The 14,139-nt window shown below is 36.3% G+C and overlaps 2 protein-coding genes across 3 annotated transcripts; both read right to left on the reverse strand.

Moving 5' to 3' along the window:
* Window positions 1–3,783: 3,783 nt before the first annotated feature.
* On the reverse strand, window positions 3,784–6,493 carry LOC111802373 (uncharacterized). Its single transcript, XM_023686712.2, has 6 exons — window positions 6,132–6,493; window positions 5,800–5,827; window positions 4,693–4,923; window positions 4,468–4,531; window positions 4,320–4,379; window positions 3,784–4,077 (listed from the first exon to the last, which is right to left on the reverse strand). The coding sequence occupies exons 1-6, from the start codon at window positions 6,254–6,256 to the stop codon at window positions 4,022–4,024; spliced, it is 564 nt and encodes a 187-aa protein (XP_023542480.1). The 5' UTR covers window positions 6,257–6,493; the 3' UTR covers window positions 3,784–4,021.
* A 1,441-nt stretch (window positions 6,494–7,934) lies between these two features.
* LOC111802371 (MLO-like protein 2) lies at window positions 7,935–13,659 on the reverse strand. Of its 2 annotated transcripts, XM_023686709.2 has the most exons (16): window positions 13,194–13,659; window positions 12,058–12,176; window positions 11,752–11,809; window positions 11,439–11,659; window positions 11,135–11,251; window positions 11,003–11,063; window positions 10,601–10,689; window positions 10,235–10,309; window positions 10,045–10,139; window positions 9,912–9,961; window positions 9,764–9,804; window positions 9,499–9,672; window positions 9,375–9,410; window positions 9,171–9,238; window positions 9,025–9,085; window positions 7,935–8,903 (listed from the first exon to the last, which is right to left on the reverse strand). In XM_023686709.2, the coding sequence occupies exons 4-16, from the start codon at window positions 11,652–11,654 to the stop codon at window positions 8,304–8,306; spliced, it is 1,683 nt and encodes a 560-aa protein (XP_023542477.2). In that variant the 5' UTR covers window positions 11,655–11,659; window positions 11,752–11,809; window positions 12,058–12,176; window positions 13,194–13,659; the 3' UTR covers window positions 7,935–8,303. The 2 variants fall into 2 exon arrangements, with proteins under 2 accessions (XP_023542477.2, XP_023542475.2); XM_023686707.2 differs by lacking the exon at window positions 13,194–13,659 and having other exon boundaries at window positions 12,058–12,514.
* Between the last annotated feature and the right edge of the window lie 480 nt (window positions 13,660–14,139).

Here is a 14,139-nt window from a genome sequence, read left to right on the forward strand (position 1 = left end):
CTCACAGTAAAGTTAACGTTTTTATATAGTTAGATCTCTAGAGATGAAATTAGAAGCTATATTTTGACTACAGGTGTAGTGATTATCAGGGAGCAGACACGTTTAACAATTTATCCACTTTCTCAAGTCTCGACATTATATCGACTAATCTCGACATGGTACCCTATGTTCGTGACTATATTTAGATGCAAGAGATGGGGTGAAATTACAACCCCACAAAACTCTCCCATACTAAAAACTATACACAAAAACCCCACCATACATTAGGGTTCCTTAATTCCCTAAGTTTAAGACACTTGTTTGTATGCCAATTCAATAGGGTTTTTTGTGGGCCTTTTTTCATCTCTTCCATTTCTTTGATCATGACCAAGCAACCTCTCTCTCCCTCTCTCTCTCTCTCTCTACCCTTTTGCATATATACCTCCCTCTCTTCCTCTCTTCACCCCCTTCTTATCTCTCCCATCTCTCTCTCTCTCTCCCTCTCTAGGGTCATACCCTACCCTAGCTTTCTCCCTATCCAAAACCCTTCTTCGAAAGCTCGATTTCTATCCTAGTATCTTACACCATGATTGGTGTACTGGTGGACAGACTAGAACATGATGTTAGATGTCTAACAGTTGAACTATGTTCAAATTGGTTTATGTTAAAAAAAGTTTTTCGAGAGTTGGTCCTTGTCATGCAAGGAATGTTGTGTGTATGTATGTGCCTGGCTCCCTGTATGCCATTTGTAGAGCCCATCGACGCTCAGATGGGTCTCCGCAGATGGCGTATGAGGAGCCATGCATATATCTAATCTCACCGTCCTCATGGACCCATTAGGGTTTCATTTCAAACTCACAAAACCCAGATAAAATTAGGGTTTTTGGTCAAATTTTGCAGGTGGGTGTGGATGGTGAAGAAGAGGGGTAAAAGTAAAAGTATTGTTTTACAGGGACTGTTTGTTAATTACCCAATTTTTGCAGCGAAACAGAGAAGAACAAGCACAAAAATGCAAATTTACCATGGATCTATTGGCTCAAACTGACGGTAACTTTCAAACCCTTTATTTTTTTTGTTTAAATTTTTCAATTTTAATTATATATATATAGAGAAAAATATATGTTTAATTTTTTTAATTTTTTTAATTTTTTATTATTATTATTTTTTTATTGCAATGAACTGACACGCCATAGAAGTTAGAAATTCTGTGTTTTTTTGTTCATCGGCGGCCGTTCATCTCATTGCACGCTTTGTCTCCTCTTTTCTTCTCCATATCTTTGTCTCTCCCATTTTTAATCCTTATTTTATATTTTAGTCGTAAATATTTGAGCATTTTAACGTCAAGTTTTGTGAGATCCCATGTTAGTTGGAGACGGGAACGAAGCTTACAAGAGTATAGAAACTTTGCATTAGTAGAAGCGTTTTAAAACAGCGAAGTTGATGATGATACGACGGGCTAAAACGGAATAATGTCTAGTAGTGGTGGTCTCGAGCTATTACAAGCTCCCTTCTGTCTTTGCACTCGAGGGCCAATCTCCATCTAACCCTAGGTGACTCGAGGAAACCGTGCACGCCTCTGTTACCTTTTGGAATACAACAAAAAATTGTACTCTCATGTTTTTTTTTAGACAAGATAATTTTAGTATAATGTAATGAATTAACTTTTATGGTTATTTTATGATCGAATATACGTTCCGCTTTTGATCTAAAGATTATATATTAGCTTATTATCGAAAATAGATAGTACTCTTAAGCTCCGTATGACATTGAAAGTTGGACTATTCTCTTGTTTAAAAGCAAGCAAGCCCTAAAGTGAGGAAAAAGGATCGCTTGGCTCGTTCTCCAGTCTCACTTAACGGCTTGAGAAAGGCAAGAGTAAGTACTACCTTACTAAGGTAATAGGTAGACAATCTTCGTACATCCATACGAACACGAGAGCTCTATGTTTTGGTCGATGCGGACGAGACACAGATGCTGTTCCTAGTCTGGAAACTCCCAATTGGGGTCTCTGCTTCTTCAAATCACAATTTTGAGTATTGTGGACGTTGAATTCTTCTGCTCAATTGGTTAAGTTCTGAGAACTCACATTTCCAACTTCATCTACCTTCTCTCGTTTCGGTTTGACCAGAGTAACCCAAATTCACTGTTAGTAGATATTGTTCGTTTTGATTCATTACGTATCGTCATCAGCCTCACGATTTTAAAATGCATTTGACTGACGACGATGATATGTAATAGGCCAAAGCGGCTTTGGTGGTGGGCTTGAGCGGTTACAAATGGTATTAGAGCTAGACAACGGGCGATGTGCTATTGAAGATGCTGGACCTCCGAGGAGGTGGACTGTGAGATGCCACGTTAGTTGGAGAGGGGAACGAAACATTCCTTATAAGGATGTGTGGAAACCTCTCTTTAACGTACATGTTTTAAAACCGTGAGGTTGACGACGATACGTAATGAGCCAAAGTAGACAATATCTGCTAGCAGTGAGCTTGAGCTGTTACAACTAGATCCGACATTGTCTTTACAGTAAATCAATTCGCATCATCCTACAAGTGTTCATCTCTCAAACGTATCAGATACGATATCTCTTTAGCCTTAACATTTTGGAATTACTTTCTACTAAGATGCAACCTACAGGCTCACGGTCATCCACAAAAGTTGAATATCGCTCATTGATAACTACAACTATAGACCTTTTATTGGGTTCGAAAACTTGTTTGTGATATCTATGTCACCTTAACTAGTCCTCAACACTGGATCGTGATGACGATTGTACCAAACATATTGAGATTGACTATCATTTCATTCATGAGAAAGTATTTGATTCTCCCTTAGTTGTTTTATTGCCTTGTAATCCGAACAAATTACACAAACTTAACCCATAAACCGAACACATGAAAAAAAAAAAAAGATTACGTTTACATGTTATGATCTTAAGACCAAAAGTGAGGTGAAGGAGGGTGTGTAAAGTCATCCGACACAGGCTGTAGAGTCCAATGGAAACAGAGAGTTTTGTGTCTGGTTTCTTGTCTCATTAACAAGCTGTTTCTTTGTCATCTTATTAACTTATAATTCTTTGGTCTTATGTAATGTTTTCAATAATCTAAAACAACATAATAATAATCAATATGTAGTTGCGCTTGCAAAACAAAGAGATGTAAACAAGGGTGTTGTGCTAAACCATCACCACTCCGACATAGTAATCGAGTCAATAATAGATGTAGAGAGCAGGTGTTTTAGACATACTTTTCCATCTACTAACTAGTCGTACTTATGTTATAGCTTAGAAATCATCATCATAATGAAGTTTTATAATCTCGTTGTGATTCCCAGAGTAGTTACAAGGTTGAATCGTTACTTAGTCTAACCGCTAGTCAAATAGACCTTGAACGACTTCTTGATGAACAGAATGAAGCTTCACTTGTCCCAAGTTATGGTTTCTAAAGAGGTAAGCTTTACTCGTCCAAGCCATGGTTTCTAAAGAGGTAAGCTTCACTCGACCAAGCCATGGTTTCTAAAGAGGTCAAGTTCTTCTGTCAACAACTCTGCAACGATTGTCACTCATATAGTACACAAATGAGCACGTAAAGCACTAGGTCAGGGCACCCAAGCTACCGAGATACCGAGCTTGGTACAACCGTAATAGAGACTTCGACAGATTGTGTAATCGAGAAAGTATAATGTGTATGGTATTCTAAGTTATCATAAAAGCTTCAGCAATGTTGAGAAAATGTGAATTCTGTTCTCAAATTTCACATGTGAATTCTGTTGCCTAAAATGGAAGCTATATTGTAAATTTCCGAGTTCTAGCAAATAGCACGGCAAGGTGATTCCAATTTTGTAAAATATTCTCCAGCAATTAATTACAGGGAAGAGAAATTAGCTATAAAACGGTACAGATATCCAGTTCACATGTCAATGTAATGTAATCTTTCTTCTTTTTCTTTCTATGTTATAAAGTCAGACCTTTTATCTCGAGCTTTAGCGTAACTGTGTGACAATATACGGTGTCGATGTTTGTTCTCTACTCGGCTTTTCGAAATCAGCCTTCCATGACTGCGCCCGAAAAATACTGTTTGTGGACCATTTTTCTGTAATCTGCACAATGAGAAAACAAACAATCAGCTTAGCTTTATGCCTTCATTCCTTCATGTTCATCATGAGAAGAGCAAGAGATGTCAGCCATTGAAACAAATTCAGCTCAGAGGAAGGGGAAGCTTATATTTTAGGGTCAAAGCTTATATATTTTAGAAGTGCCAGATAAAATAAGAACTTTTCGGTCATCGGGGCCGGAGGGCGAGCAACAGACAGAGAGAGAGAGAGAAGGAGTCGAGTCCAACCTTCCTTGTTATTCCAAAGAGCAGCAGCATAGCTGTTGAGAGGACTCTCTGGGTTGGACTCTGCATTGTAAACACAACTTCACATGGGATGAGAGAATTATCATCAAGATCATAATGTTCCCAAATATGCAGGGAGAAATGAGCAAACCTCCTAATAGGCTTTGAATAGACAGAAGAATGGTTCTGCAATCATATGCTGAAGACCACTTATCCTATCGAAAAGGACGTTACGTAAGTATCAGGAGATTCGAAAAATCAACTAAAGGAACGTTGAGGTGCTTGATTTGCCATAAAGATCATGGGTGTTTTTCCTATCCTGTACAATAACCATCCAACATAAAAGCAAAAACACCCCTGTATATTGAACCGATACCTGAAGAATGTCGAGACAAATGTTGCCATATTGGTCGACATTTGGATGGAAGCACATCGTCTCGAACTTAACAAGGGGTGGCTTGAAAGGGTACTCCATGGGAAAATGTAAAGAGAGTTTGTAAGATAAACCCTCATATGCAGTTCCTTTCCCACCCTCAATCGTGCCTATCCATGTGAAAATGCTCTCACCTTCAGGAAAAGCTGACACGCCAAGATCATCTCCACTCATCTATAATAGAGAGCACCACCAAACAAATATGGTTAATGAACCATTTATATAAAGCAGACAACAACCAAGTTCATAATTCCTTCCAACCATTTCACTGTTTTGAAATAAGTAAACACATATATTCAGCATCATGCAGATAAAGAAATGCAAAGTTGAAGTCCAAGAAGTCACCATTTGCCTAACGATCGAGCAACAAATGAAATGCTAAGTTTTTCTTCTTTTTTGGTAAGAAATCGATCTTTCATTGAGAAATGAAAAATAATGTACAAAAATGCCATAAAATGAGTCTTGAACTACATAAAGGAGTGGACTCCAATCTAAAACAATGAGACTATGGTGGTAACTACAAGAAGTCCAATGAGAAAACGGTTAGGAATCAGGACCCTCCACAATGGTATGATATTGTCCACTTTGAGCATAGGCTCTCATGGTTTTGCTTTTGGTTTCCCCGAAAGGCCTCGTACCAATGGAGATGTATCCCTTGCTTATAAACCAATGATCAACCCCTTAATTACCAACGTGAGACTCCTTTCCCAACAATCCTCAAAACATACCGCTAGTGATTAAAAAAAGAAATGCAAAGTTAAAGTCCATACATGATAATAAGAAGCATAGAAGCTGCAAAACAAAATGTCAAGTATGTCATGACAAACTACCCTTGTCCCAGGGAGTGGATGGGATGGGACCATCGTTCTATCTACCAACAAAAGGGAAATTACACATTTTCCAAATGAAGAACGATCACCAAACCCAAGAATTGCTTATTCTCACCGTTTCAACCAACCATCAATACCAACTCAAGAGAATCATGTAAATAAAAAGATTCAAGAATCAAAGAAACACCATGAGAAATGTAAAAGAAACTACGAAACATACCATCAGTGACATCAATTCCTTTTGCAGCCTGCAGCCAAATAAAGAAAAACGTCAAAATCTCATTACGAGAATCGAAATTAATAAGAATTCATTGAAAGCTTGAATCTGAAGCCTTCTACAAATTTGATAATCAAAACAAGGAAAAGCAGCCAACAATCAACATACCAGATTTACTATAAACACTAAAACGCAACATTAAATCGTACATTCCTCAATTCTCGCCATCGTTTTCTTTTACTTTCTAATCGATTCTTAAGATTCTCCACAACCTCGGGAGCAAAAACAAATCAACAAACAAAAAAAAAAAAAAAACGATCGACAAGAAGTTTCACCTCTGCGCAACAGCGTTGGAGTCGATAGGATTAGAAGAAGCGGACGGCTGCTTCAATGAAGAACTGGTGAGATGCTGCTGCGAGATCGACGAGTTGTCGCCCGTCGGATTGGGTCTCACCTCCATATCCACAACGATCAATAACACAAAGAATCCGCTCTAATTAGATCCAACTACGAATCAAGCAGACGATTAAATGCATAACACCACCGTCTTAGACTCAAAACGTTACGATTCTACGATGAAATCGAGAGAAAATCACCAAGATTTCAGTTGTTTTTCTCTGTTTCTGGAGAAAAAATTTCAGTTAGTGGAGACGGTGGATGAAGACAATGGCTTTCACTATTTCTTTTAATAATAAAAAGAAATCCAAATTTTCAACTTTAAAATCATATAATTATTTTTTCATTACCAAACAAATCCATCATATCTTATTATTTAATATGATCGAATTTTGTCTTAATAAAATGATCACCTAAATTAATAAAAATATTTTTAAAATTTTCAATAATACTTTTAATCTTTAAAAAAATCAAAAATACTTTTACAATTAATAATTCATTTTAAAAATATGATGGAAACTTTTTTAAAAAATTAAAAAATACTCTTTACCGTTCTTGTCATGATTAAAAAAGTTTGACCATCAATATATAGATAGAAACCGTCTATTTACACGTCATAAATTATATTATTACTATTACTTTCGAAAGTTTTTTTTTTTACTGTAAGTATATTTTTTAACTTTCCAAAATAGTTAAAACCGGTTTTTGAAGTTTTTATTAAATATTAATAAAAAATTTGAAAATTCAATTGTATTTTTGAAATAAAGTATTAACTATAAATGTTTTTTTTTTTCTAAAGCTTAAGGGTATAATTGAAATTTTTGAAATAAATTATAGGCTTCAAATTTCCGTTCTCATTATATAATATGTTGTATTATGAAGAAAAAAATTGTTGATAAGATCAATAATTTTATTAATGAAGATTTTTATTTTATAAAATGATTATGACGTTTTAAGAGAATTTCACTTGATAAGAATTAAGTAAATAACAAAGGATTTGGAGATAATGGATTTAAGTCGGTCACCTGTCTAACATTTAATATTTTAGAGAGTTACTTTAACAAACAAACAAACGAGACGTCACCGTATGAAGAACATTAAATAAAAAAATAAAAATAAAAAAGATTATACATGATTCTCGGAAATGAACAAAGGTGAAAGTATGAGTCGTGGGGTAACTGGTCTAGTAAGTAGAGGCATCGAGGTAAAGATCATGGTTAGAGCTAGGGGTGTTCATATTACTTGAGAGCTTGATCAACTCAAACTATAAAGGTTGGATCGGTTCGCATGTCGATTTTTTCCTCTTTGGACTTTCCTTTCAGGTTTCCCTCAAGGTTTTTAAAAACGTGTCCACTAGGAAGAGGTTTCCACACCTTTACAAGAAATGTTTCGTTCACTGATGTAGGATCTCACACAACTCAATCCGTATATACTCCTAATTAGGGTTATGGATTTGAGAAAAACAGCACAACGTTAGCCATAGATGGAACTTTTAAGCCCGCTCCACCGGACTCAACTCGGGGGCCAAACGATCCCTATGATGTTGGCCATGGATTAAATAACCTAACAAAATTGACTTTTTAGTTCAAAGTTTCATTTCTTTGGGGATAAGATATTAAAAGGGACATCTCAAGTCTTATCAACTAAAGAATGATAAAAATGGAATCTATAATATAAACCACTCACTCATATATTAAACATCAAAATCAAACATTTCAAGTAGTTGGTGCTCATTTTTCCAATGGAGATAAGCTTTGTCTTTGTATTCAACCCTTTCAAAAAATCCATACAATATTTTATATCTGCAAGAAGTGACAGATCACAGATGGAAGATCTCAAGAACATTTCATATAGAACATTGTGGGAAAAGAATGGCTTTCTTGTCAATTAATATAGAAAAATTGGGAAAAACAGCTATAGGAAACTAGTTGCTATGCCATGGCTATAGAACTGTCCTCTCAAGTGTATAAAGAACTGTCCTCTCAAGTGTATAAAGAACTGTCCTCTCAAGTGTATAAAGAACTGTCCTCTCAAGTGTATAAAGAACTGTCCTGTACTTGAAGAACGTGCAAGAATATGTGTTGTGGGTGATCTTATTTCCCATGGCTAAATCATTTGGCAAATGAGAAGTCTGAGGGAGTCCTAGTGATTTCATTTTCGTTACGAGCAGGACGTGGTGTGGTACCTGGTATGGTTGAACTTGGTTGTTGAGCTGTCATCTCCTGTTCTCCACTGGAAACAGAATGTTCGTGTTCTTGATGATCATGGGCTCTACTATGATGTGAAGAAGGTCGAATGGAATGTTCGTGTTCTTGATGATCATGGGCTCTACTATGATGTGAAGAAGGTCGAATGGAATGTTCGTGTTCTTGATGATCATGGGCTCTACTATGATGTGAAGAAGGTCGAATGGAATGTTCGTGTTCTTGATGATCATGGGCTCTACTATGATGTGAAAGAGGTCGCTCTTCAATGCCCCAACGGTCGTGTTCGGCATCAGATAGCCTGGGAGATGTGCTGCTCTGCTGATGTTTGTGCAGAAGGTGGAGGGGAGACATACCGTGCGTTGGAGTAGCTGGCCTGCTTGAGAATGGCGAGGTACCATCCGGGTTGCGGTGTTGCTTCATGTGTTTTTTGGCAGAGTGGTGCCAGTTCTTCAATGCCGTTGCTACTCGTTCGTTGAAAATGGTTGGTTTCATGTTAGAGCCCATCTGGAATCAAGTGCATACAAGGTGATGAATGGCTAGTTTCTTATGGAACTATTATGAGATTCATATTTAATCAAGCTCAAGAAAACAGTTCATAGTATAATGATCTTGAAAAGGTAAACACCTGAGTAACCAGAGCATAGAGTGGGAGCGTCACATAACTGCATAGAACTTGTATGATGACCCTGAAAGTTGTCGAATTTGGTTTCGGTTAGCGCTTTAAAGACGGAATAAAACTCCGGATGTTTACAGATTTGTTAGTGAACTTACCCCATTGAGAGTCTAATGGCAATGTCTTCAATCTTCTGATGGAAGCAAGATCTCAAGCTAAATGCATACTGAAAGAGAATTAAACCAAGTATTAGAGGAGGTTGGTTCTCAGTGTAGATAATTTCAGAAGCTACAGAAAGAGGAGAAAAACAAATACTATCAGATGAAAAACGAAAGTAGGACGGTCTCGGTCGAATTACTTACTGTGGTCCAAGCAAAGAAAGCAAGCTGAAATGCATTCTGCAATCACAGAGGGAATGTCAAATTTCAGGGAGGAGAACAAATATGTTCAATTTTAGAAAGATATGAAGTTGCCTTTGACAAGTACCTGAAAGAGAACGAAGTGAATCAGAAAGAGAATAAGTTGTGGGCGTCCGAACCAAAAGAGATCATCCCGGGGCTGAACGACGGGAACACCCTTTATAACATGGCCCCTTTCTTGAATTGTCAATCCCATCTTTGTTATGATAACATGGAGCTTCGTTCCCACCAATAGAATTATCTGCATTACATAAAGAGGAAAACGAACGTTGAATGAACCGTGAAACAAGTCGTTTTTAAAAATAAATGGTGAAGTATGGAAAAACGCTTACAATTAAGGAGATGAAAGGCAGCCATAGATATGAATACCACCCTGACAAGGAATATAAACGAAGCACTCCTCAATGAGTACTCAGAGATTGAAAGGAACTAAGACGATGTCTAGTACATATGTCTGAAACGCAATGATTGTAAGCTTACCATGCGTATTGGTTAGGATGAACAGAACAGCAAATAGCCACATCGCTGGGCTGCAGATTAGAAGATTGGTCAAAATTTTATAACCAATATCAATAAATGAAATCAAGTTCATGTATATAATGAAGAAACAAACCTAATCCCCACAACAACTTTGAAGTCATTTTCGAGAGATCTGCTAATGTATTTGTGGAAATCAAATTTTACTTCACTTCCGGGCGCCAAATGAGCCTGAAAAATGGCTCATGTTAGTACGGACTTGCAGAATCTCTATAGATAAACTTTACGAAAAGTGGAATCGAAGAAATTTGGTATTTTTTGCTTACAACGATGAATCCATGTCTCAATGTCATGTAATCAACCTTGGTAACTGATCCAAAGAATTGTCTGAAGAAACAAACCTACACGACAGAAATGGGGTGATGAACATCATGTATAATGTCATTTTGTTGCATTTTGTTGTATTTAACCATAAAGTACTTATAAAAACAGTGCGAAGTTCAAACTATATGATCGTACACAGATGCAAAAGCAGGAGACTATAGTTCAAAAGTGAAAGTTACAAATACGGACCCATCTCTTTGATCTTTTTCTTAATGTAATTTGCTAAGAGTTTCTAGGAAGAGTGAATAATTTGCCAAATTCAAATTCATGAACAAATTTCTTGACTAAATTTTGTGACAAACACTTACAATCCAGAGGAAAACTGGTGTACGACTCCAGAAGCTCAAGTGTCGGCGTCCAAACGTTGTATCTCTAGCAAATCTAAACCTTGCTGGATCTGCAAGACAGAAGCTATCATTTCATAAGTATGTATTACCCAGGATTTCTAATGAATAAATCTGCAGTAAAAGATGATGACGTCATGAGAAAACGATATCGAAATGAAGCAAAATATTAACTATCAAAAAAGGATTTCGTCCCAAGCTGTTGAAAAATCAGCTGCAAGAATATGGTTGCATTAACCTAGCATGTTGTCAATTAGTCATCCTAAGAAGATCACTTAATAGCTGGTGTTGTGATTGATATTTGAAACCCTGTGATTAAAGCACTTAAAATCTAGCGATTTCTATGGATTTTGAAGGAAGCTATACCATTATAGTACTGGTATTCAAGTGTTTTTGTCTCGTCCTCCCAAGCCTTCCATTTTCTCATCTACAATTAAAAGGAAATCATGAAACCGATCAAGGGAAAAAGAGAGAGACGGGGAAAAGGTTAAAGACTACCTTTGTTCTGCCCAAAGCCAAAGTGGCTATGCAGTATAAGACATGGAAGACAGCCAGTACAAAGATGAAAATATGGAGCTGGTGGATTCCATATGCTGACACAAAGGCGACTTGGCCCTGCAAAAGTGTTCAGCCCAGATAGCTTCAAATCACTTGGGAGTATATGCTCACTCAATTTCTACTCAATGCCAACTACGTTTTTGCTGGTCTATTATTATACAGAAAAAATGAAATATTGCAACCAGTAGAGCTGAGTTCAAATGGCAATAAGGGAAGTGTTTAAACTTTGAAGAGATTGTTTTACCCTATCAGCACATGCATCGTTTCCTTTTGAAGCTAAAATACGCCTCGAACCATAATCAGGATCTAAAAATTCAAAAAGTTTAAGACGGCTGTTCTTGGGTGCTTTTTCTTTTCCTGCACAGGGACGCCAAGTTGCCGCAAGCTCCCTCGAAACGCAAATTTTAGTGACAGCATCTTGTCCAATAGTTAGAAGTAGGGATATAAATCCCAACAGCATAAGCTCTTCATGAGACCATCAACAAGAGAGAACAGTCAACATTTGACATAAGAAAAACAATTCCCAAAAAATTGAGGTGACTAGATGGGCCAAATACCTGCTTTAACCTTTTCTAGAGCTTCAACAAGCGCTGGCTTATGCCTTCTCTCCAGCCACTGCAGGAAAATGAAGGTTTAATTGACATAACATACTGGATTAACACAGGCATACAGAAGCACAACTTCATCAGAAGATAACTTTTGCAGAGCCAAATATTGAAAATGCACAACGACGTTCTAGCATCGAGCCATAATCAGCATTCTACTGAAGTTCTGTACTTGAAAAGGGCGGGATACTTAAGCTAAGATTCAACCGTTCGGAGAATTTCCGCACATAACTGAGTTATACACAGAAGAACGCCTACCTTTTCGGTGAGGTGAATGAGATGTTCAATGAAGATTGAAATAGCAACCAAGAAAAAACAAACAACCGCAACAGCCCAAGTTGAAGTATCTTCCAAAGTACGCTGCTCTTCTCCACAGGCTGCCATTGAGAATGGAAGTTATCTCCTTATTAACAGAAACAAAGCTCTCAAGCTTACAGAGAAGCAATGAAATTCTTGGAGGAGAAGGATGAGATAAATAAATGCAAAGCACAACGGTCTTCGTAGTTCATTTATATAGTCTTATGCATGTGGAGGAAGTTGCTTCATGACTTAAAATTATGCATGGCAATGCCTACAACCAATCATTCTGACCCTTTCCTAGAAGGGTTTGTCAAAGTATGGGAGAGAAGAAGGACCACGTTATAGTGTGCTAGACTTGAGCCTTCACTTTTTGAAAACCAAATAAAAACGTTATATTAATTTTTCAAAGAATAAGTTGATTTTGGTTTCGATAAGTTTTTTAATTTGTTTCTAAGTCAAAGTAAGGGATTCTGGAGGTAGTTTGAAGAAAAAGAAATAAAAACTTGAAAGTTATGGTTAACAATAATTTGAATCCTTCCTTTTTTTATAATATCGAGTTATAAATGTGTGGATGAGATTTCAACACTTGAAACTTTCCGTCTTTTGAGTTCAAAAACATGTAGGAGCGAGGAATTCGAACTTCTAATCTCTTGATTGAAAGTACATACCTAAACTTATTGAACTATGCTCAAATTAGCTTCAAATTTGTCCTAATTGTTGAGCTATCTAAAGTTGACCGGTTTGAAATCATCATCTATAACTTCAACCCTAAACCCTAAACCCTAAATCATGGGGAATCTAACAATGTAATATCCTCAATTGATACCAAAAACAGAGTCCACAAATACCCTCAACAGGCTACAGAAAGGGATTAAACATGAACAAAACAAGGCAATGATGAACCTAAATCAGGAAACTACAACACGTATGCTAATCTCATGAGTTGATTAATCAATTAATCATTCATCATGGAATTAAATCACAGCATTGACTATCATTACGTATTGAGATTTTCAAGCTCTGTATAATTCTCCTACAGACAGCTACTTTGAACTTATCATATATATCCGAACAGATCAACATAGTTTATTGACCTTATCGAGCCGAGCAGCAACGTTTGACGCGCCAAAGTTGAAAATTATTTCTCCTCTCCACATCAGAAGGGCCCTCCAATAATTCAAAGTTCGTTAAATCCCTCATCCCAGTGCCTGAAAATGAGCGCAAATGAAGACGATTCCACACGCGATAGATTCGTTTCCATGACGACTTGTCGTTCTGAATCTGAAAATCTCAAACAAATTAGGGGAAATTAACGAAATACCCCCAAAATTATTGGAGTTTTAAGGCGTTGATTTCTGGGAACTCCTCGGCGTTGGACTTTGATGCGGAAGACTTGAGGGCCAGGTCGCTCCCCAAATTTGACCGTAGATTGCAAGAGAAAATGCTCGGATTCATCTTCTTCTTGCTTGAAAATTCTGAACTACTTGTTTAACAGAATCGTCTTCGATTCCAGAAATTAAACTGCTGTGAATGAACAATAGTTCCTTGTGGTTTAAGGAAAGAATGCATAACCCCTAATTTGAATGTTCTTCCCATGAAAAATAAGAATTTTTTTTTTTTCTTGAAACAAAAATTATTATCATTTCAAAATTCTTAGGTTAAAAACGAAAAAAAAAAACACACATCTTTCCATTTGAAATTTTATTATTTAAAAGTTTATAATTTATAAATATTTAATCGATAAAAACTAAGATATATCCAAGTATGATTAACTTTATTATCATCACTTAATTCGAACATAATTCAATAAATAAACTTCATTACAATTTTAATTCGAAGAGAATTTCTCCATTAAATATTCATTTATTTATTATTATTATTATTATTTTTGTCGGATAAATTTATTTATAAACTATTAAATAAAATTGTTATCAAATTTAAACTAAATTATTAAATAAATAAAAAAAAGTTGAAATACTATATTATTATTTGAGAATGTAAATGTAAAATAATAATAATAATAAATAAATAAATAAATAA

This window comes from Cucurbita pepo, chromosome 9 (assembly GCF_057944985.1).
Source record: "Cucurbita pepo subsp. pepo isolate OVF chromosome 9, ASM5794498v1, whole genome shotgun sequence".
Classification (NCBI taxonomy): domain Eukaryota; kingdom Viridiplantae; phylum Streptophyta; class Magnoliopsida; order Cucurbitales; family Cucurbitaceae; genus Cucurbita; species Cucurbita pepo.